Source organism: Echeneis naucrates, chromosome 22, assembly GCF_900963305.1.
Source record: "Echeneis naucrates chromosome 22, fEcheNa1.1, whole genome shotgun sequence".
NCBI classification, from domain to species: Eukaryota; Metazoa; Chordata; class Actinopteri; order Carangiformes; family Echeneidae; genus Echeneis; species Echeneis naucrates.
Window position 1 is genome coordinate 11651812 of NC_042532.1, and position 21935 is coordinate 11673746.

Here is a 21935-nt window from a genome sequence, read left to right on the forward strand (position 1 = left end):
CATGCAGAGGTCACTGTAGAGGACAAATTAACCAAGTAAAACAGACCTGAGCAAACAGGCTCACAGCATGAGCATGTGTGTATGTACTTGTGCTTGTGTTTTCTGTGGTAGTCAGATTCCACTGCCTAAGTCTAGAATGGAATAAGGCCAGAGAGGACCCGGGGTTATTTCAGTCAGCTACACATCTATGTTTAGGGATAAACTTTCCACCCACATTTAGCTGATTGTGTATGTGAGTTCCACTTTGTTTGTGTGTGTGTGGGCGCGCTTCCTGCTTTCATTAGGTGCCCATGGTGGCTTCATCAGGTATGTCAGCTGCTCTGCCGCCTGTGAGGAGTGTACTGGGCCCCAGCAGTGCTGGAACCTGGGACCTTTCATTTAAGATGGCGCTGAAAGCTGTCCTAAGGTGGAGAGATTCCCCATCGGTCAACTGTTCTCAGGAATGGCACACTATAGCAGCTGAGGACAATCCCTAAACTCTTACATGCACTCTTAGCCTGGGAACCACAATGACTTTGTAGGAATGAACAAAGCCAATATAAAATCAAAAACAAAAGGAGAAACAACTATTCATGCATTACAAAACAATTCATATGCCAATAACACTCATCTCATGTGTGTGTGTTTTTTTTTTTTTTTTCAGAGCAGGTGCTAAGCATGACGACTCTTGTTATCATGCTTAGCAGTAGGGCCTGGTCTTATATGTCAGACAACAACAAGCAACCTGTTTAAACAGCGAATAGTCACCTCCCTCCCACACAGACAGTCTCTTTTGATATCAGCGGACATCCACTTTAAAAAGGCACTTTATTCTTCAAAGGATGTTTACTCAGACTGGGTAGGGGGAGTGCAGGTTTCTGTGTGTGTGCATGCACCCGCACATGAGAATGCGTGCGTCTTAGTTCAATAGAGTGCCTACAAAGTGAGGGATTAGTGAGTGATTTCAGACCATTCCTGAGGCAAGACCAGGCCCATCCCACCTCACATCACACCTGGACCGAGACTACTTTCCCCTCAGTATCGACTACTTCCTCAAGCATCCATTTAGCTGCATGTTAACACAAAACCTCAGCAATCAGGATCAGTAAAGTCCCCTTTACCAACTCTTGGAAAATTACCCAGGCTAAGAGCAATGTGAGCAGGCCGAGATGTCCCTAGTAAACAGCGTGACACAACTAGATACATCATTAGATCACTCTTTAAATAAATACGAGAGCTGCTGGGATCCCAAACAAGAATTGGCATCCTCGCGTTCCACAGAATGGACGGCTTAAAGACAGGCAGATATGTCATTCCACCATTGACGGCTCACCTTGGTCCTGGGTGAAGCAGCTGGCTGAGTCGCTGGGGGGTGTGGTAGATAGCTGTGGGGGTGGGGGGGGGTGGCATGATGTTCTGCTTTTGTGACTGATGAATCTGCATTTCACCATAGACACCCAGAGGAGAAAGACAAGTGGGCATGAATCCACCCAAATGAATCCTCTTTCATTCATAATTGTCTCCTTTGTGTGAGTGTTTCACACGAAAACATTGACACTGAAGCTTTTACTGGCAACTGTAAATTAACCCCAGAGATATTGTGTCTACAGTTATACAGGAAAGGAACCAGAACGTTACAAGCAAGTATTTTTCATTCTTGTTTAATTAATTACTAATATGACTAATTACCAATGTGTTGTTGACTAATCTTATTTTAATCAACTGACTTCACAATACAGTCCTTATAGATATTACTACCTGTAAAGAGAAGGGTGTAAATCCGTTCAACCAATATACAAATGTGTCCCAACCTTAGAAATATGCTTTTCACCTTTGCTTAGCCTAATTTCTTCTGAGGAAAAACTTAAGTCCCGCTCAGAGCAAAGGACCACAACTGAGCAGATAAATGAATTCCAGCAATCTGCAGGAATCCACCGCTCTGTGCTGAAACCCCACCAAGTCAAACAGAAGTCATTCTTATGGACTCTGAGATGAAGGGAAATCCAAACCCACACGTTCCCCTGACTCAAGTCTCTCAGTCCAACATAGCAGATGCATGGTGAGAGCTCTCCTCCACCAACAGGAGCTTAGGGATGGAAGGATGAGGAGAAACTGGAAAAGAGAAGCGAAGAAAAACAGCCACCGAAGAAGCCAAGAGCAACATAATCATGCTGTTTCTTCCTCCATCAGCAAGTTTAACTTCAAGCTGTATATCATGGTGGTGAGATACACAGTACCATATTCCTTTAGGTGGTGGTAGATGAGCCTGTTGTCCTCTTTGGAATTAAAGAACAAAATAAAACTTCTTATAGGATTTTATTGCTCATCACCGCATTTGATTATTTCATCAAGAATTTGAAACAGCAATGAAACCGCAAACGCAGTAAAACTGATTCTGACTGAATCGTCCAACAAAGGTGCTATGAGAGAATTTGGAAATATGTCACCTAGCTACAACTTGAGTCGAGGTGAGCAGATATCTCTCCTACACATCACTGAACTGTGGGAAGACAACCATGTCTCATGAGGGTTGCTTGGGGTGGGGGGGGGCTGATGACACAGCCCATCTCATCCCTGTAAAATGAAAATAAATGACTGCAAACCTGAGCAACAGCCAAATAGAAGATCTCACCAGACAAGATGAGCAGAAAGCTGCAAGCTCAGAGCAACCAGCCCACATGCTCTCTCTGTGTCACATTGTTTGCCCAAAAGAATGCAATGACATGACTGAAGGAGTGATGGCCTGTTCCAACACTGAAGACGCACGAGACACAGACCCATATCCTTCCTTTGAAGGTCTGGACTGTTAACACCGCTCTACTGTCAACAAGCCTTCAGTTCATAATAGAGCTAAACTAAAACCATCTAATACCTCTGGATAGAAAGATGTAACCACATGACCTTAACCTACATAAGCTCATTGTACTATTGTATAGCTTGTTCAAGGTCCTGTGTTTCACTGAGTTTGCACAGCTTTTACCTGAAACAGCAGAGTCCATACTGACTAATGCATATAATAAGGTTATGTACAGAACAACATTATGAAACCACCCTTGCATGAAAAAAATGCACCAACTTCATTCACTTGAACAAGAGGTCCCCGTTAATGCAGGAGGAGTAGCATTTGACGAAGAAATCAAAGCATTGTGAAGTGTAGTCTTAGTGAACTCTAAGTCGCAATTATTGCAACTGAAAAAAAAAAAAAATTCAATAATTTCTACTGTGAAAAACAAATTAACCGATGTTTGATGTACAAAAATCATTAGAACTACTCTGTTCTCTCACTCTCTCTGTTGCGCGCACGCGCGCACACACACACACACACACACACACACACACACACACACACACACACACACACACACACACACACACACACACACACACACACACACACACACACACACACACACACACACACAGACTGAAGCACGCAGAGTGCAACAGACAGAGAAGTTGAGAGAAGTTCAGCTTTATCCCAGTGCCGTTTTTGAATTCTGCAGGAAACTGAGCATGGTTATTCCGTACTCCAATTGAACAACATAAAACTATAGTTGTTTATGGCTGCCTCCACACTTGATTCGTACTATTATGTTTATGGTGTCCATACTAGGGAGTTTCCGGGCAACAAAAACTAAGGCTTTTGGAAATGCAGGTGGCCCTTTTTAGTTTTGAAACCTCTGGGGTTGAGTTGTGGTTTGGAAACGCGAGTAGTGAATGCAACATACACAGCAAATTACAAGCATTGCTGTCTTTGTTAGTGCCAGTACAGTTCAAATTTGTATTTTATAATGCTTCAATTGCCTCTTTTGATGTCAATATAATTTTGCAACTGATCAGCTGCAAGATCAGACAGCCTCCTTATTGTTTACCCAGTGGTTGTGATGTCATGTTAAATGTGTTTTCAGGTATGATGGTATGGACAGAATCTGTTTCCATATTGAAATTAAAACTCTCGTCTGGCTTGGGATTGTTTTGGTTTCAAAATGGCAACGTGTTAGTGTGGTTAGTGTTAGAAATGTGTGTACAAGCATCTGTGGGAGGCACCACAGAGCCTCTATGAAGTTTTATCTGTGAACTGCCATTGAAGAACAAATATACACTCACCATATGAATTCCAGTTGAAAACAGATTAGTTGGTTTGACTGCCTGTTTCTGCTGCTCTATCTGGGTCTCAAGCTGGGCAGCACGGACTTTGTGTTGGGCAAGCAAGATGGTGGCAGGAAGTTGAGATTGCTCCTGGAGAAACAAATGTGATTCATGAGAATCTTTATGTACATGTTGCATGCTGCAACATACTTTTCTTTTCTGCAAAAACAGCTGGTACTTGTTCTAATGTTATTTTTATTTTGAGAAAAGATAAAAACACAAACAGACCAACCCTTGGTTTCTCTTCTTCATATCAAACATTTCTGTCAACCTGGATAACCGGTGCTCTCAGGCTAGCTGCCACATTATTAATGCCAGCCATATCAACAAAACTGTGGCACTGCGGGGGATGCTGCTTCTAGTGCATTGCACCGCCTTCACCTCCATTAAATGCAAGGTCGGATGTTTCAGTTTCTCCAGTGGAGTGTTGCCAAGAAGAGAGGTCTAAGAACACAAGCTTTGACACATTCACTGAAGAGGGAGGACATTGTTGACAGTGATAGTTGGAGAGTGTAAAGGTGTCTTAGAATTTACCAGTAAACTAAAATTGATTTAATGGCTAAGTCCTAAGTCGTGAATTTATATGCTTTATTTTAAGAATAACATGGGTCACATTTCATCAACAAATTCAAAAAATTTGCCTCCAGAAAATGTATGTGAATTCAATATTTATTTTTCATTAGAGTAATAATCAAGACGTGTTCCGAGTTCCCTGTGATACATTTCATTGATTATATACACTGATTGCGCCAGGAAACAGAAAAGCAAGACAGAAAATGTAAGAACAGTGAGCTTTCTGGCAACGGGGAGGTACAGATGTCAGAGCTCAGGAGAGTTCCCCCAGGGGTGTGAGAGCTGATCTCATCTGCCTACATTCAAAAGGCCCTGTGCCTTAAACAAACAAACACACAGCTTACCCTGCTATCTGTGATGGTCCTTCAGCAGTTCCCTCTGCAGGAACAATCACTTCCAAAGCCTGTAGCTCAACACAATGGAGCCAAGAGGCTTTGGAATCACAGAATGAGAACAATGCAGCCTGTAGCACAATGACTGGTAATAAGCTCTTAATGATCTCACAGCCATGAAGCCCCAGGCTGAGAGTTTGTGCTGTTTTGTGTGTGTGTGCGTGTGCGTGTGTGTGTGTGTGTGTGTGTGTGTGTGAGAGAGAGAGAGAGAGACACCTGTCATAATGTGACTTGCCCTTTGCATTACTAGGCTTGTCACTCTGTGGACCTATGTACATGACACATGTATGTTTCTTACCAGGTCATCCAGCAGAGCCTGCTTGTTCTTCCTCTTGGCCTGCAGCTGCCTCTGCTCCTCCTGTAGTGCCTCCAGTCTCCGCTTCTCATTCCCCTGCTGTTCCAGCAACAGAAGCTCCTCCAGCTGCTCCTGTTCTCGGGTCTGAGAAGGTGACAGGTTAGCAAGAGCAAAAGCATGTTGCAGAAAACTACACTGTGGCACATTTTCTCTGGAGGCTGGAACACCCAATCAAACCATATTGTACCTAAAACTTTGGAAGGATTAATAAAACAAAAAAGATACATACAAGTGTCGCCTTATTCCTCTGAATGAGATCTCTGTTCTCCCTCTGGTACTGCTCCATCCTCAGCTTTGTGTTTTCCACATCAATGTTGTTCGTCAGGTTATATACTACAAAGAGGAGACACAAATGAAAGTTTGCCACTTCAACCTAAGTAGCTTAAGTTATTCGGTTGGACAGGAAAGCAGAAGCAATGTCAAAAACTTTTAATTCTATTCAAAGGCCAAAAAGATCACAATATCATAAATATGTGTTGATTGAAAATATTCAGGAGAATTTGGTAGTCATCATTCCTCTTTTATTAGTCAGCTTTAACATAGTAACAGAGCTATATCCAAAACTGTTAGGGAAGCATTTTTACCCAGATTACAGGCTAAAAGCCATTAACTTGTTATAGAAACTGAACACCTGACTTCAACATGACTTTTACATTAGTACTGCTCTTCCTGGTCCCATCTTTTCACTAACACTCGTCTCAACAACTTTACTCTGAAGTGGTATTTCTCACACAACATAATCAGCTTCTCTGGGCCTTGGAAAAGGGCTGAACCCTCATAATTTCATTGTGTAAGACAAAGAGTGGTAACTGAGCTTGCAGTGCTGTGTGTCCTGACAAAACATTGAGGGCCGCATTATACATGCATTTTTTGTTTGCAACAGTATGTTGGGCCACTTGGACGACCTGGAACCAAGGCTGGCTCAGTAGATCCAAGCTACAACTCCACGGTGGTTTGCCAGTCAAAATGTGCTAGTGTTGGCAAAGCTATTCTCTGATCCATGCCCTGGCAGGCATGAATGGTTGTAAAACATTGCCCTATAGTGCCAGAATCAAAGAGAAATAACCTCTTGTAACCATCCTTTTTGCCCTTGTTTTCAGCATGAGATGGTTAAAAAAAAAAAAAAAAAGTTTTCCTACCAATGTCCTCCACTTGCTCCAAATAGTCATTATACTCTCTCAGGCTTGAGAAATCAAACTCTCTCTTGTTGTATCTGCAGAAGGAGAACAGAACGTATCATACAAAGAGTAAAACCTGGGGAAAGCAAATATGCACTGACATTAATAGCCTCCATTAAATCAACCATTTTATAATACCAGGTCTGCATAGAGCCTAATAGGCACACATTAGATGTCAATTAAGGGGCTATTAAAGAACAGATGAGAGGGAAAGAATGAGGAGTGGGGAGGGGCTGCGAAGTAAAAACCTGGCAGGGAAAGAGCCTTCCCGTTTGAGCCCCCCTGGGGAGAGTCATTGTCTACAAAACAAACAGTGTAATGAGAAAGACAAAGGTGGCTTAAGAAGTGGGTGGGGGCATGAGATGACACATAAACACACAGGGCCGCATCCCTCAGCCTCCCTGTCCCCCTTACTCACATCTTCAGCACCTTCTTGCGGATCTCCACCTCCTTATCAACGGTCGGGTCTTCAAAGAGCTGCACGCGGAAGTTGCTCTTCCGCAGGGGCGTGTCGCACTGTACACAGTTGCCCGAGCCACGTACAAAGAGCATCTCCACACAGTTCTCGCACCTGGGGGAGACAACAAAATAGAAAACAAGTGAGGAGAGCGCACTGATGACATTGGCAGCGTTCCTTAATGTCCCCTGACTTGGATGTTTCTGCAGCATGTGATCATGTAAAGTATGTGGTTGCTGAAACATAATTTTCCAGAGAAAAGCAAGTTTATGTTTTCTTGCCTACAAGTTATCATCAGGCACAGTGGGTGATAATGGAGCATATGACTATTTCCTCTGAGTGCTCAAAGATGGCAGGGATTATGCTTGGAATGTCGTTTAGGCTGCCCTCCACTCTCAGACAAGAGGAAATTAGTCTGACACTCCATCAGTGGAGTGTCTGTCTGGAAAAACATTTGCTTTATTGTTATTTCAGTGGGCCTCAGTCATTCTGCCACGTTGTATAATATGATAAAATCCAGCTCAGTAATTCAGTCCATTATCATAAGAATGGACTAAGTCTTACGTAATTTGTTGAAGAAAGAAAAAAAAAAAAAAAATACAACTGGAGAGCTTTGTATATTCATTACTTCAGTAGTGAAGTGAACCATTTAAAACTTGTGTTGATCTCAAAGTTCTCACTTTCAAAAAGTCAGCAGTGGTGCACATACAATACCAATCTCTCTGAATTTTCAGCAGAAAATATCATTATTATTCTGCACATGGTTTCTCAAAGAAAGTTTAAGCCGCATTTTTAAATACCATGAAAATCCAGATACTTATTGATCAAAGTATCTACTATAAATCTGTTTAATGGACATGATTACTTTCCAAGACAAAATATGTAGCAGAACAGCACAGTCATGATGAGTTTTTCAGGCGGCCTTTGGTTCCTCATATAAAGCCACAATGAATCATGATTTATTCAGTTAAGAGCACATCAGTGAGACAATATGGACCAAAGGATGGAAACACTTCTCAGACAATGTTAGGGTATTTCAGCCTAGGTAAAAAAAAAAAAAGGAGAAGAAAAAAAGGAAGTTTTACTTCATGTACCATCATGACGCCACAGCAACGAACTAGCAACCTACCCAAGGGCACAACCCTGAGCTTAGCCATCAATCACACCTTCATGCAGGTAGGCGTTTACCCATCAGTCACACTCAAGTGAGGAGTGGACACTGAGGACAAAGGGAATGTTCCTAAATCTCCCCTGATGGGGCGGAGGGCCTGGATAAACGTTTGCACGGTACACTCTTTTAATTGAGTCCTTGTGGAGCTTTATTTCCAGAGGACTTCACCTTCCTGCTTATGATCACCTTTGCAAAAATGAATAACATCTGTTTTCCAAATGTAATCTGCATTTGGTTACTGATAGTTTTCATAATAAAATATAGCAAAGTTTGGAAGAAAAAAAAAAAAACAAAACTGATTTTCCAACATAACTCATTGACAATATGATTGAGTCACTTCTTTCCAAAAGTCGGGGCCTGGACATGAGACACTCTTGCCCAGTCAAAAGCTTGTCTCCCAGGACTGAGCCTATTAGCAAAATCCTGTAGGACATTTCACTTCATCAGCAGGATTCAAAACAAAGAAAAACAGTTAAAGAAGAAACTGCAGAGCCATGGAGTTTGGCTATTTACGCAAAGCGTCCCAGATATGGGTCAAACAAGCTCAACCTGCCAAGTATGACTCCAGCCATACGCACACACACAGATGTAAAGTACACAAAGCACTACAGGGGACTATTTTACAAGCATGTCAGTTTAGCTTGGCTTAAATGAAGCGGTAATATGAAAATGTAAGTTGAACGACTGACAGAAACATCTGCGTTGTGCAGTTGGTGCTTCAGAGCACGGGGACTCACTGCTCAAGTGCGCCCTGGAAAGGCAGATGTTCACTGTGGCCTCAGGCTACAGGAGATGTATAGGCCTGGCCATATGGAGGTAGATGGAGGGATTCAGCTTGTTTCCACAGGCCCACAAAGAGACCATTCATCAACACAGGGCAAGGAGTGGGGCGTAGCTTGCCCCCTGCCCCATAAACGGACCACACAAATGAACTCTCCATAGGGGAAATCTGTAATTCTAGAGCAAGGCGGTGAATGTCTAAAGGGGAGGGAGGAGACTGTTAGTGACAATTTGCCATCTTTCCTATGAAACGATCCTTCTCTAAATGACAGCTTTTGGAGTGTGTGCCTGTTGCAATTTGTAATAAAAGGAGGACTCAAAAAGCTCCACCAAGGCCAACCCATAGTGCATGGCATATACAGTAAACACTTAAGGGAACAGTCAGGTCTCTTGCAACTGGCCATCTTTATGTCCCAGGGCTATTGTTGCTGACTGAGTGCTCCCGACTCCGCCCTCTCTCACCTGTCCTTCTCAGAGCTCCAGGCTCCTATCTCTGCCATCTGCAGCTGTCAGCAGGTCAGAGAAGGGGGTGGCTAGAGGGGGTAAACAGTGTCCTGGCTCAGCAAAGCCTCCCTCACCACCACCACCACTTGATGACACTGCCTGTATCTTTGTACGGTCAGGAAAAAAAAGAAAACACGACGGAGGAGCTGGATTCACCTGCTCCTAACAGGAATCTCATGACATTCTCAGGAATTTCTCAGTTCATGATTGAGTTCACACAGAGCTAAGCTGGGTTTGTGTCTTCTTGAAACCTGCTATGACGCTTTATCCTGCCCTGTGACCTGCAATACCTGTAGCAGCACAGCCGAAAAATGCTGAGGCCCTTAAGTATGATTGTTTACACAGGAAACTAGTGTTGGCTTGCTCTAACACAGTAAACAACAAATTTGGAGTATTTCAGAAAAGGTACAAAGTGGGTAGAGGTTCCTTGTCAGACAGGATTTTTCTTTAAGTAATAAGCTCTATGTCTCTTGAAATAAAACACAGGGATATAATCACTTTCATTATATTACTGTAAATACAGAGAGAACCACAAGCTTTTACCCTTAAAATTAACCTAAGGTGATCCAGAACACAAGCTACCTGTTAGTCACAAACGGAACAGGCGTTTAGGCTCAGGGAACTTATGATTGGCGTCTTGTTTTAAAAATTGCTTTGGCATTTAGGAAATATGGTTTGGGAGAATTTTTCCCTGAGGCTTATTCTACTGTCATATCTGAGGGGGTGAGGGTGGGGGGGTGGGGGAGGGTTCTGTCCCTGTCCTCACCCAGCTCAAATTGGGTGAGGACAGGGTACATCCTGGACAGTTCACCAGTCCATCACAGGGCCAACATATACAGACAGACACAGACGACCAACCACTCACACTCACACAGATCTACAGGCCATTTAGAGTCAACAGTTAACCTAAACATGTCGTCTTTGGACCATTCGGTTATGATTTGTGTATCATATCAAATTTGATGAATCAAGATACAAAATGAAATAAGTTTAACAAGTGTTTAAATGTGTTGTTAACCCTCATTGGAAAATCACCTTATGGATGTGTCTATCTTCACATCTAAACTACTTTCCTTTAAGCTTGTAACTAACCCCCTGCACTGATTACTACTCTCAGAGTATTGGACACCCTTGCATCATTCCACATGCCTTTCCATGTCTTTGGAGAAAACTAAAGGCACTTTTATTTCTGGAGCCAGGAAAATATTACCATTTGACTACTGTTTATTAACCAAAAACATACATGCATAAGGCACAGGAAACTAGTTTCTACTTAATGAGGTGTGTCCATCCTGTCAACCCCAACATGTCGACCTCACCACATTGTTTGTGCCTCCCTGTGCGCCCAGTGTCAAATGCCAAAGGGACATAAGCCTGGTGTCATTGTGCAAAGGTAATAAATAACACACATCAAACATCCTTGCTGACAGGGATACAAAATGTGCTGTGGTGGAGTTTAAATTTAGATGCATGCTAGAGGTGGAGAAGCTCAATACTGCATTGCATTGCTGGAACAGGAAGCCTGGTCAACCAAGACTGCAATGGCTGCTCAGTCAGGCCAGAGAGAGACAAACACTTAATTAAATGAATAACAGCAAGCTATACCCATCACCTAAACCAGACCATCAAACATATCCTACAGGTAGCCATTTGCACTTATATGTACAGAACGTCATGCTAGAGCTGCATCTACAGATTACAACATAGAATAACTAAAGTTTTTTTAATATAAAATCAATTAATGTAAATAAGATTAAAAAAAACAACAAAACATAACACTGTACTGCATTTTTGCTTCATAATTAGCTTAAGGAGCTGGAAACAAATAGACAAATGCCATCAGTGATGAAAATACTAATACAGTTTGAGAGTACGGCACTTTCCAAATGGTGCATAAATTCACTGTCTCACCAGCTCAGAGGAACAATTACAAGGTGACCTGAGCTAGGACATCTCTACAAATTGCTTCATTGCAGAATCATTTTAATTTTCTAGCCCTGCATTTAGACAGCGCCGGTGAGTTATGAGCATGCTGACCTGATGACAAAGCACCGCCGCTTCCTGATGGTTTGGTCAATAAACAGACATGGTCAAAGAAATGTCCTCATTAGGTTATGGCAGTCATTACATGAAGACATGCTGCCTAGGTTTGAATGACCAGGTTTTTAAAATCAGATATCAATGTTAAACATTTTCCAAGGTCAAACACAGCAAACGTGTTTCCCAAAACACTGATATCATGCTAGCGCACAATCAAATCTGTCGTGAAAAAAATATGTGGGGAATAGTATGAACTAGTGCCAGAAAAATGCATATATTGAGACACCAAGTCAGTCAAAATAAAATGTTCCACTTATGACAACTTTTTTTTTTTTTGGCTTACAAATGTGCAAGGGCAAAGACTGCCTAGCATCACCTGGTTGTATGTCATGGTGCATTGCTGTTGACATTTATTTGCTGTTGTGCTGACACCTGTATTCTATGCCGTCTTTCTGACCCATTAAAACAGACCTGCCACAGTGGTATAGATATATAGATGGGACTTTGGGTCAGCCTTAGCTGGATGTGTAAACTTTGGTATAGAAGTGCAAACGGCTGCCTTTAGGATGCATTTGATGGTCTGGGTTAGGTGATGGGTACGGCTTGCTGATGATTCCTAACTTGGTGTCAGTCAAATTCTGTTTTAGATGGACCTTTAAACACCTCTGGATGGCCTAAACATTTTACACTCTCCTTTAGAAGTCCCTCAGTTTAATATCATCCGACAGTCTTTATTCTTCCCACCAAGTTTTGGTATGAGAAAGTGGGTTAGACACAGACTGTGTTCTCAAACAGCACTTTGTGTGACAAACGATAAACCCACTTTCCACTGTTCCTCCTGCTTCAGCCTCAGTATCTTAAGGAAGTTATAAAACAACAGGACCATTACAGTTCATCATCCACCTTTATATTTCCTCTTTGCTGAGCATATCAACTGTTAGCTGTTAGCAACAAGCTACAGAAGCTGAAATACGTTTCAATGTATCAACGTCCCAACATTAACTATAATAAAGGGCTTCAAATGGGACTGGGTCTCCTGCTTTAGAGGCTCTTGGTGTTGGTGTGTGTGTTTTTCTGCACATTTTGAACCAAACAAACGTCGTGTGTTGGTGGAGGGGGGTTGTTTCTCTGCTTTCTTTAGCTGTCGGACGTAAATACTCACAGCGTGTGTCCGCAGACATTCACCATCAGCTTCAGCGACGGGTTCCTGTACTTGGTTGTTTTACATCTGGGACAGCCCTGGTCGTCCATTTCTGTGAGAGCCACGCAAAACTACTTTCACCAGGAGAAAGGATGTCAACAGCCTGCTGCTCTCCTGTCACTTTTCAGGAGCGTAACCACTGCGTCCCCCGCTCAGTTTGGTCCGATGGGGAACCTGCGCTAATAAGAAAGGTTCCTACTTAATGACGACCTCCAGAGCAAAAGTGGTCACTGTGGTGCAGGCACACACTGGGGGTCCCTGAGGAGTCCCAGGGGGTCTGAGGTAATAAATAAGCAAATAAATGCTGAGGTGTTTATTTTCATTAGTTTGTATTTATATATATATTCCGTGATTCAATGTAAATCTGAACAGAAACATAATTAAAACCAAAACTCTGTCCAGATGTTGTTCCCCAGGGCATCTGACATCATACAGTTTCTGCTTTAATGTGTTAATGTTTGAAGGAAATATTTCACCAAGAATGATGGATACGTTATTTGATTTATGACCTTGCCTAAGATGAAGACAGAAAACGTCTATTGTAATATCATGGTGGAAAAATGTTAAATTTGAGGCTGGCTTGTTGAAGACTTTAATTCCAAATCCAGTCTTTTCAAAGCTATAGCTAAGAGAGCAAATGCGCTGCATATTTCATCTCAGTTAGGCTACTAAAAGCTTAAGCATATGTGCTATATGGATTTATTGACAGTGTATGAATGTCTGTTGAGACAACGTTAGACTCCACTCCTGCTTTTAAACTGTTTGCAAAAAACAGCAAACTGAATAACTGGCACATGATATAAGCTTTTATGAGATCACTACTTTGCAAATATCACTTCATCTTATATTAATGTTTATACTAGAGTGGTGAAAAATAATACTAATAGTATATTTTTCCAGCTCCAGGGGAATAAGGCATATTCCACCACACATATTTATGGGGTGGTCTAAATTTTGTATTCACATGGATGTTCGTCTCTGTGGTTGTTATTCAATATGAGACATTTTGGGTTTGATCTCAGTCTTTATTGAGGTCATATTGCGTTCGTTGTGACTTTATTCAGTGGGTGTCTAAGTTGTGGTTTACAGAGTTGCAGTAATAATCATTAAACCAGAAACAGGAGTCTTTCAGGAAGATCGCGTTGAAATTTAAAATTGCGACTGATTCAGCTCGACGCTGAAGATTTTTATTTTTTTGACATTTTTTTGTCACATTGATCAATTAAGGAGTGACGGGCTATTTGCAATGTCCCCGCTATCACGAGAAGAGCATAAGAAAAGTCTTAAGCTTTAATAGTTCCTCAAACATGCAGTAAACGCAGCTCCTGGCCATGCAGATAACGGGGACACCTCGTTCCCACGATCCCTACAGCTTCACCTTGGACAGGTGAGCTACGGGAATATGCTGGAAGTTGTGTGAATGACAATTGAAAAGCAAACATTCGGGTCTGAATCGGCTTGCTCCTCCCTTATGGGCCCATCGGCGGCCAATAGCGTGGCTCTCTTGCAGATAGACCCCAGTGTATCTCCTTCCAGCTCCAGTCCCCGCAGAGTAAAAGTCACGTTGGAAGGAAAAGGGGAGAGAGATATCTACTTACAGCTGCTGTCAGATATCCGATCGCATTCGCATGGCGAGGAGGTAACCTGATCGAGCTGGGAGGAGTGACTTTACCAGGGAAGGCTTGAACAAAAAAAATGTCTTCTTCTTCTGCCGGAGAAGTCACAACAGCAAATGACATCAAGAGGGAAAATGTGAAGGAGGTGGATAAGCGGGAGTGCATCAAGTTTGTGGCGCTGGACGCGGCGGAGTTGTCCATGGAGCGCACGACTCCCAACACGGACGCGGTGCGCACGGAGCTGCTGGTGAGCGCCGCTTCCTCTCTGGCTTTCTCCCCGGAGCAAGTGGCGTGCGTCTGCGAGGCTCTGCAGCAGGGAGGCAATGTGGACCGGCTGGCCAGGTTCCTGTGGTCCCTGCCACAGAGTGACCTGCTACGCGGCAACGAAAGCATCCTGAAAGCCCAAGCCCTCGTTGCTTTCCACCAGGCTCGCTACCAGGAGCTGTACAGTATTTTGGAGAACCACAGCTTCAGTCCGTCCAACCACACCTTCCTGCAAGATCTGTGGTACAAGGCCCGGTACACCGAGGCGGAGAAGGCGCGGGGGAGACCCCTGGGCGCCGTGGACAAGTACCGAATCAGGAGAAAGTACCCCCTCCCCAGGACTATCTGGGACGGCGAGGAGACTGTGTATTGTTTCAAAGAGAGGTCTCGGAACGCGTTGAAGGATCTGTATAATCAGAATAGGTACCCCTCTCCTGCCGAGAAAAGAAATCTCGCCAAAATTACAGGACTCTCCTTGACCCAGGTCAGCAACTGGTTCAAAAACAGGAGACAGAGAGACAGAAACCCGTCCGAGGCACAATCAAAAAGGTGAGGAACAAAAGGCACAGTCGATGCATTTTAGTCCTAACATGAAATTAATTACTAAAGGAATTACCTGAGCGCGCTGTGCGTAAAATGCGCATTTAAATACACTCGGGCTAAATTTAACGAACTATTCCAAAGCTCTTGATTCCAGGGAAGGGCGTCTGTAACCATTCACACTTAAGTCAGTGACTGACAGTGCTCATGTGTGTTTCATAATCTCCAGTAGGACTCACTTATAAGACCCAACAACGTGAGCCATTAACTGGTAATAATTAAGAAGCAAAGAAAGTAGGCGCAAACGGATTTGGAGCACGTTTTTAATGTTTTGAAATATGAAGCGGTTGCCTTTCAGATCCGGTTTCAGGTGTGTTGGAGGTGTGAGGCATGGAAACCATAAGAAACTATATATATATCATAAATTCGCCTCGCACAGCTCGGTGTTTCCACCAACACACAGATGAAGACTAACATTCATCAAACATTTCAAATGGCGACCGGAGGACTCGCTTTAATCTCCTGTATTTTGAAGTGTGTGTAGATGTGCACAATCCCGCACACGCACACACACTCTAGTGCGTGCACGTCCCCCAAGTTTAGCATAAATCCTTTTCATAATCACGTTTCTTTTCCCCTCCTCTCAGAGCAAAGGGGATCCCAGAGGGTAAAAAGGCTTCCACACCAACACGCTGATTTTTAACTTCTTTCATGTTTCCCTCTCTATGAACAAGAGTGAGTGAGGCACACCTGGTGGAGGTCACCCCTTCTGTCTCTCTCTCACACACAGACACACACACACACACACACACATAAAGACGAGTGGGAGCAAACACAAACCATCACAGTCCTGCATTTAGATCCGAACTACTGTTATAACGAAAAGTTGCTTTAATACATTTGTGAATATTTTTGAACAGACAAAATCTTCTCACATTCACAGAAGGTCTAAAGAGTCTTGCTTTATATCTCTTGTCTGGAAGTGGGGGGTTTGGATGTTTGGAGTATGCCTGTGTTGGGATGGGGGGTGGGGGGGTGTTAGCAGCTGCTTTTATCAGTCTCAAACAGGGGCAGTAAAAAAAAAAAAAAAAAAAAAAAATCTTACAGCTACATCTTCATAGATTTTGAAATGTGCTTTTTGGAAAAGGGTAGAATAATTTAATTTATGCTGGGATAACAAAAATAAATCAACCATTTGTTCTGCCATGCCACCAGCTCTGGAATTTCGTCACAGCAGAATTTATAGCAGCAAATGGTTGCACGGTTGTTGGTTCTTGGTTGGTTGTTGTGAGTGCAGCTCTCTCCATGAGGTAAGAGAGGGCAACACATTGACAAACACAGCCTGCTCTTCAAAGCTGTGTAATAACACACCAACAAATGTGACTGTCTGCCTGGGTTATATGCAAGATGTGGGCGGAAAGGAAATAAACGCCATTATACTGGTTTATAGTCTCTAATTGTTGCTTTAGAGTGTGTCTTCTTTCCCAAAAAAACCCACAAAGGGAAAACAAGCCACTTCTATACCAGGATGTTAGATTTCCCTGCAGTTGTATTGCAGTTTGAATTAAAGTAATTTTATATTATAACTCTTTACCCCAAATAAGTCTTTCTCTCCTTTGATTTGTGATAAATTTGTCGTCTTTAACTTCCTTTCTATTCTTTCTTTCTTTTTTTCTTTTCTTTTGACAGTGAATCAGATGGAAACCACAGCACAGAGGACGAGTCCAGTAAAGGCCAAGAGGAGTTGTCACCCCGGCCCCTCTCTAATTCCTCAGATGGGGCCATCACTCATGGGATTCAAACGGGATCTTTAGACAGCGGGGTGGTCATCCAACAGATTGGGGACATCAAGATGCCCGCTGGATCCACAAGTGGCGGTCTCTACAATGGAAGTCTAGTGACAAGTAACACGTCTTCCACCGTATTTCACAACGGCGGCTCATCTTACCTCCACACACCTGGAAACATCCTGTTCAACGGGCTCAATTTGGGCATCCAGCCCTTGGCCTTCAACCCCCTGAGGTCATCTGGAGGGGTATTGCTGGGGGGCTCTGGAGTGGACATGCAAATGCAGACAGGGCAGGAGAAGGGACTGGGCAGTTCTACTGAGGACTCAAGTCTGCAGTATGCGCCCTACACTGGCTGTGTGAATGGAGCTGAGGTGAAGCTGGAGGGACTTCACACCATGGCCGCCCAGAACGGGGGCTCCTCTGTGCTGACGTTCAGCTCCTCATCAGGTGCTCTGCAGCTGGGCGGCTACAGTCTGGTCCAAGTACCGACTGGAGTCTCTGACAGCGATGGCAGCTCATTACTCAACAGCGACGTAGGTCTTCCTCCCCTGCAGCTCTCCTCTTCATCCTCTGCCTCAACAATCCCACAGCAAGGTTTGTACAGGAAGTGATTTCTAAATAAGTCATACAGCTGAAGTACTTAAAGCAATAATCATCAAAAACATTACAGTGCTTTGATCATGTGACCACTGATGAATCATATGTTAATGCCGAAGTAGTGGGAGATATGAAGTGATAGCAGTATATAACCTATAAATAATACATTTATAGGCATTCGTTCTCTCATCTCATCTGTCAGTTAAGTACAACAAATTAGCTCTCAACGTATGCTGTTAAATGATTACAGCTTTTATGACCGGGAAAAGACAGAAATAAGGTCTACTGTAAAGGATTTTATACCACCAAATAGATATTATAGCTTAACGTTGTGTCAGTGGTGCCCGTTGCCCTCTTTAAATGTTCCAGTGCAGTGCCGCACGTCCCTTCTAGTTTGTCAACAGCTCTCCACTACGTCCACCCAATATATCCAAGCAGCTTTATTCTTGGCTTGAGTGTGATTGGGCCTTAGCCCAAAGGGCTGATACTACACATAACACAGAGCAGAAGAAACAGGGAAGGGCCCCGCACTCACACACACATGTACACACAAGAGGTGGTCCTTTGAAAACCCCAGAGATGGATAAAAACAAGTTCTGAAGTCACCATCACTCATCATCATTGCGCTCTTGATCTGCAGAGCAGGGAGGTGGAGAAATATGTTTCAGACAATCAGAGGCCACGAAACGCACTAACAGGGTATAAACCACAACAGCACTTACTTTGACAGAAAGCAGAGAATCTGCACCAGGATGAATTACAAGGAAAAACAGAAAATTGCGGCTTGCCTGTTGAGTTCTGGCTGGGTATTCGTCCACATTCATTCTCTGGGGCACTGTGGGGTCAAGCTTAAAGAGCACCAAGTGTGTGAGACACACAACAGCAATTTTGGGGCCAAGGTCTGCTCTTAATGAAACATCTAACACTTTGAGGAACACGAAGGGGGATCCAGCAGAAGTTATGCGATCTCTACCGGAGTTGGAGGTAGTATATGTACTGATCTGTCGTTGTGTTGCCACAGGTACCATGCCTCTGAACAATGTAGCAGTCAGTACTTCCAGCGACGAGCCGTTCCAGCAGCAGGACAAACTGACAATGACGTCTCTGCACCACAGCACAGTCCTCTACAGCATGAGCAATGCCGGCCAGCCGTCCATCAAGAAGGAGCCTCTGGAGGGTGGTGTCTACTCTTCGTACCACCACGGGCTTCACCTGGACCTGACCCCCAGCGGTCAGATCACCTACACTACACCCAACTCAGAAGAGGCCCCCTCCAGCCAAGGTCCCACCTCGACTACCGATGTCACTGCTGTTACCTCATCCAGCCCTGAGCCAGAGGTCTACACCACATTAACCGTCAGTACGCCTCTATTGGCCCAAACGGACCCAAGCAGCCACCACCTCCAATCCACAGAGTACCTTAGGGGCCATGAGGTCCGGGGTCCACCACCCTCACACCTGTTGAACAACGAATACATGAACCTTTCTGAGAACAAAGTGGACGACTCGAGCTCAGGAGGAGTGAATGAGATGGTGCGGGCGATGTGTGGGGAGATGGAGGCTGTGGAGGGGAAGGAGCTAGCCAAATTACAGACAGTGCAAATGGATGAGGACATGGCTGACCTTTAACCTCATACCAGTCCCCTCACAGAAGCACTCGTGTCCTCCCAAGCAGTGATATGGTGAATCTTTTTACCTTTGTGTGAGTGTGTGTGTGTGTGTTTTATTCTTTCTTTCTTTTTTCTTTTTTTTTTTTTTTACAATTCGTTTCCTTTAAATGTTAAATTATTTGTGTTAATTTGACTTTTGCAATGCACTCTAGTCAGAGGAGAGCTCTTTGGGTGGGTGTTATCAGTTTATCATAAAGGTTAAAAAAGAAAGTGGGAAGTTTTGAAAGGCCCATTTCTGAGGTGAAACACAATGGAAGAAGTTGCTGTATGTGTTCGGGCCATGCTTAAATATGCATTTTTATAGACAACACCTGCTACTTCCTGTTGAGTGGATTTGATCCACTGAAGCAGGTGCTGGAATGCCTCGAGTCACGTGACCAGGATGTTCCTCCAAACTAAATGTGTCATCTGGCTCAAACCAAAAAGGTCATTCAGTAGGGGGGAAGAGGGAGAGAGCCTCTGTGAAAATGATCAGTTGAACAGCGGCGGCTTCACTGAAGGACTGCACACACACATACAGACAATAATTGGAGGCAGAAAGCTGCTGATTTAGGATACAAGTGTCCTTCAGTAAGCACCTTAATTTCTCTGATGGCCTTTCAAGTCACTGGCAAAGACCCGGATTTTGTGTTTTATATCATACCAAATAAACTAGGAGTGTTGTTTATGGGACTAGAGTTAAGTTGAATGTGCCTTTCTGCTACTTAAAATACACCATGGCATTGGTCTGTTTTTGGCATTTGCACTAACCATGATGACATTACAATGTATACATTTCAAGCTGCCCTCATATAGGGTGGTATGTCATGTGCAACAACATCAAATGTGCATTATTTCAGCAGTGACTCCTATTTTAAGCCTCATCATCAACAAGTGAGACCGACATATGAATGATGATCGAAAGGTCACTCTGTTCACAGATTGTTCATCATTTGTTGTTTATTACGCTGCAAACCATACTATGTTATGTAGATGTGATGATGCTACACTATATCGTGTTTCATTTTGATGTGTCTCTCCAAATGTCAGTAATCATGAATATTTTTCTATAAACCCAGATGCAAACATCTACAGTGTGTATGTTCAACTATAAGGAACAAATGGACAGACAGTAGAAGTGAAGGAATCTGTTTTTGGAATAGTCCCACCTTTTAAACCGGCGAGGAATTGTAATCATTTCTCTTTGCATGGCGTCATAATGTTTTGGACACTAGTGCCTTTTACTATTTTGTGAATAAACAGTTGTAGATCTTACGTTTAGTGAGCAGGCAGCAGCTTGAGAAATTTAACTCTGCCATTGCCATCACTGAAACACTTGATGGGTGTCAGATGAGGCAAAAAAACAAGAATGTAGAGACCATTTTTCACGTCCAGAGCTTTTCACAACAGGAGTCGAATTCCTCACTGTCATAGATGACCATAATAGCACATTTTAGCCTCAGAGCCAAGTCTCATAACGCACATGCATCAGTGCATTATATGTTGTCATCTGAGAGGACTAGCACCATTTTCATTTGTCAGGATTAATGGCATGATCTTATCAATTTGAATGGACATTTAAGTGAAAGTATCCTCAGTGCTTTCATGGAAAATACCAAAAATGAGTGGGCAAATAGTAAACTCCTGGTCATTTGTTTTGTTTTGTTTTGTTTTTTATCTTAGTTTGAATATGTTTGTTATCTGAAATTATGTGAATGTATTTTTCTAAATCTCCATACTGCAATAAAAGTTTATATTTATAAAAACATAAAACAAAGCATTTTTAATTTGTTCTGACTAATTTAGTGACAAGGTCACCAATAAAATTAAAGAATTGGGTTGTATCCCCCCCCCCACCGAGATTTCAGGATTACAACATGTAAGGTAAAAACAAGAAGGAACATGTCTATCTTGCCAAAAGCTGAGAATGGGGGGGTTGGATCGGGAGTGGAGGGGTGAGGGGGCATGCAGTAATCCAGCAAGCCTGGCGCTTCTCTTTGCAAACCTGCAGTGATCGTTTGCACATGCCTGGCAACCTGGAGTTCATTAGCCCTCCTTTTCTCATCTCAGCCCCAGTAATTCAAATAAACAGCAACGAGATTTCCAGAGGTAAAGCTCTTTTTGGGTGGGGGGTCTGCAGTTCCCCACAACTCAAACCAATCCAATAGCCTTTTTCCCTGAGCAAAGGCCGCCCCCCCCCACTTGGTTTTAACATGGAAGAAGGAATCTGAGGGGCTGTCACTCACAGACATTGAGTTTCTATCCAAAAGAGAGCCTGAACTCTTCTCACGGCTTGAGGGGATTCTCAGTGAATTCATGAATTTCCACCCAGGTCTCGTACTCTCAACGGGTACTCAACCAAACCCGCACAGAGAGATAAGATGGAGGCAAAGTTTGACAAATGGATGAACAGCAGGGGATTTTATTTTATTCACAGTGTCTGTGGTGAATTATAGTAGTTGTCCTCTGAGCATATCCTGGCTGGAGGAGTTATATATGATCTAACTGATGACCTAAATAAACAGAGGCTGTTTGTCTGTGCTCACTGTTGAGGCACACAGAGAGGGAGAAGAAAAAATGGGAGAGACTAGAAGGAGAGGGAGGGAGAGACAGGCTGCCAGGATAAAGTTACCTGTGCACAGGTGACCTCGTCGCCATGGGCAGTGGATTAGCTGATTGTTAGGTATCAGGTAACTCCTC

At 43.3% G+C, this 21935-nt stretch overlaps 2 protein-coding genes across 4 annotated transcripts in view; one reads left to right on the forward strand and one right to left on the reverse strand.

The window, feature by feature from the left end:
- mnat1 (MNAT1 component of CDK activating kinase) overlaps positions 1-14868 on the reverse strand; it is a 31205-nt gene extending 16337 nt beyond the window's left edge. The window contains exons 1-7 of one of the 3 annotated variants that reach the window (XM_029493341.1): positions 14378-14864; positions 12741-12953; positions 7045-7197; positions 6588-6661; positions 5678-5781; positions 5392-5532; positions 4087-4218 (exon numbers count right to left, since the gene is read on the reverse strand). In XM_029493341.1, coding sequence (XP_029349201.1) covers positions 4087-4218; positions 5392-5532; positions 5678-5781; positions 6588-6661; positions 7045-7197; positions 12741-12829 — 693 coding nt within the window. In that variant the 5' untranslated portion in view covers positions 12830-12953; positions 14378-14864. Of the gene's footprint in view, positions 1-4086; positions 4219-5391; positions 5533-5677; positions 5782-6587; positions 6662-7044; positions 7198-12740; positions 12959-14377 lie in introns of all 3 variants that reach the window. The other 2 variants (XM_029493340.1, XM_029493342.1) reach the window with 2 other exon arrangements.
- Positions 14315-21008, forward strand: six4a (SIX homeobox 4a). The gene is made up of 3 exons (XM_029493338.1): positions 14315-15208; positions 16889-17583; positions 18608-21008. Exons 1-3 carry the CDS (start codon positions 14475-14477, stop codon positions 19213-19215), a joined length of 2037 nt encoding a protein of 678 aa, XP_029349198.1. The 5' UTR covers positions 14315-14474; the 3' UTR covers positions 19216-21008.
- Positions 21009-21935: the final 927 nt, after the last annotated feature.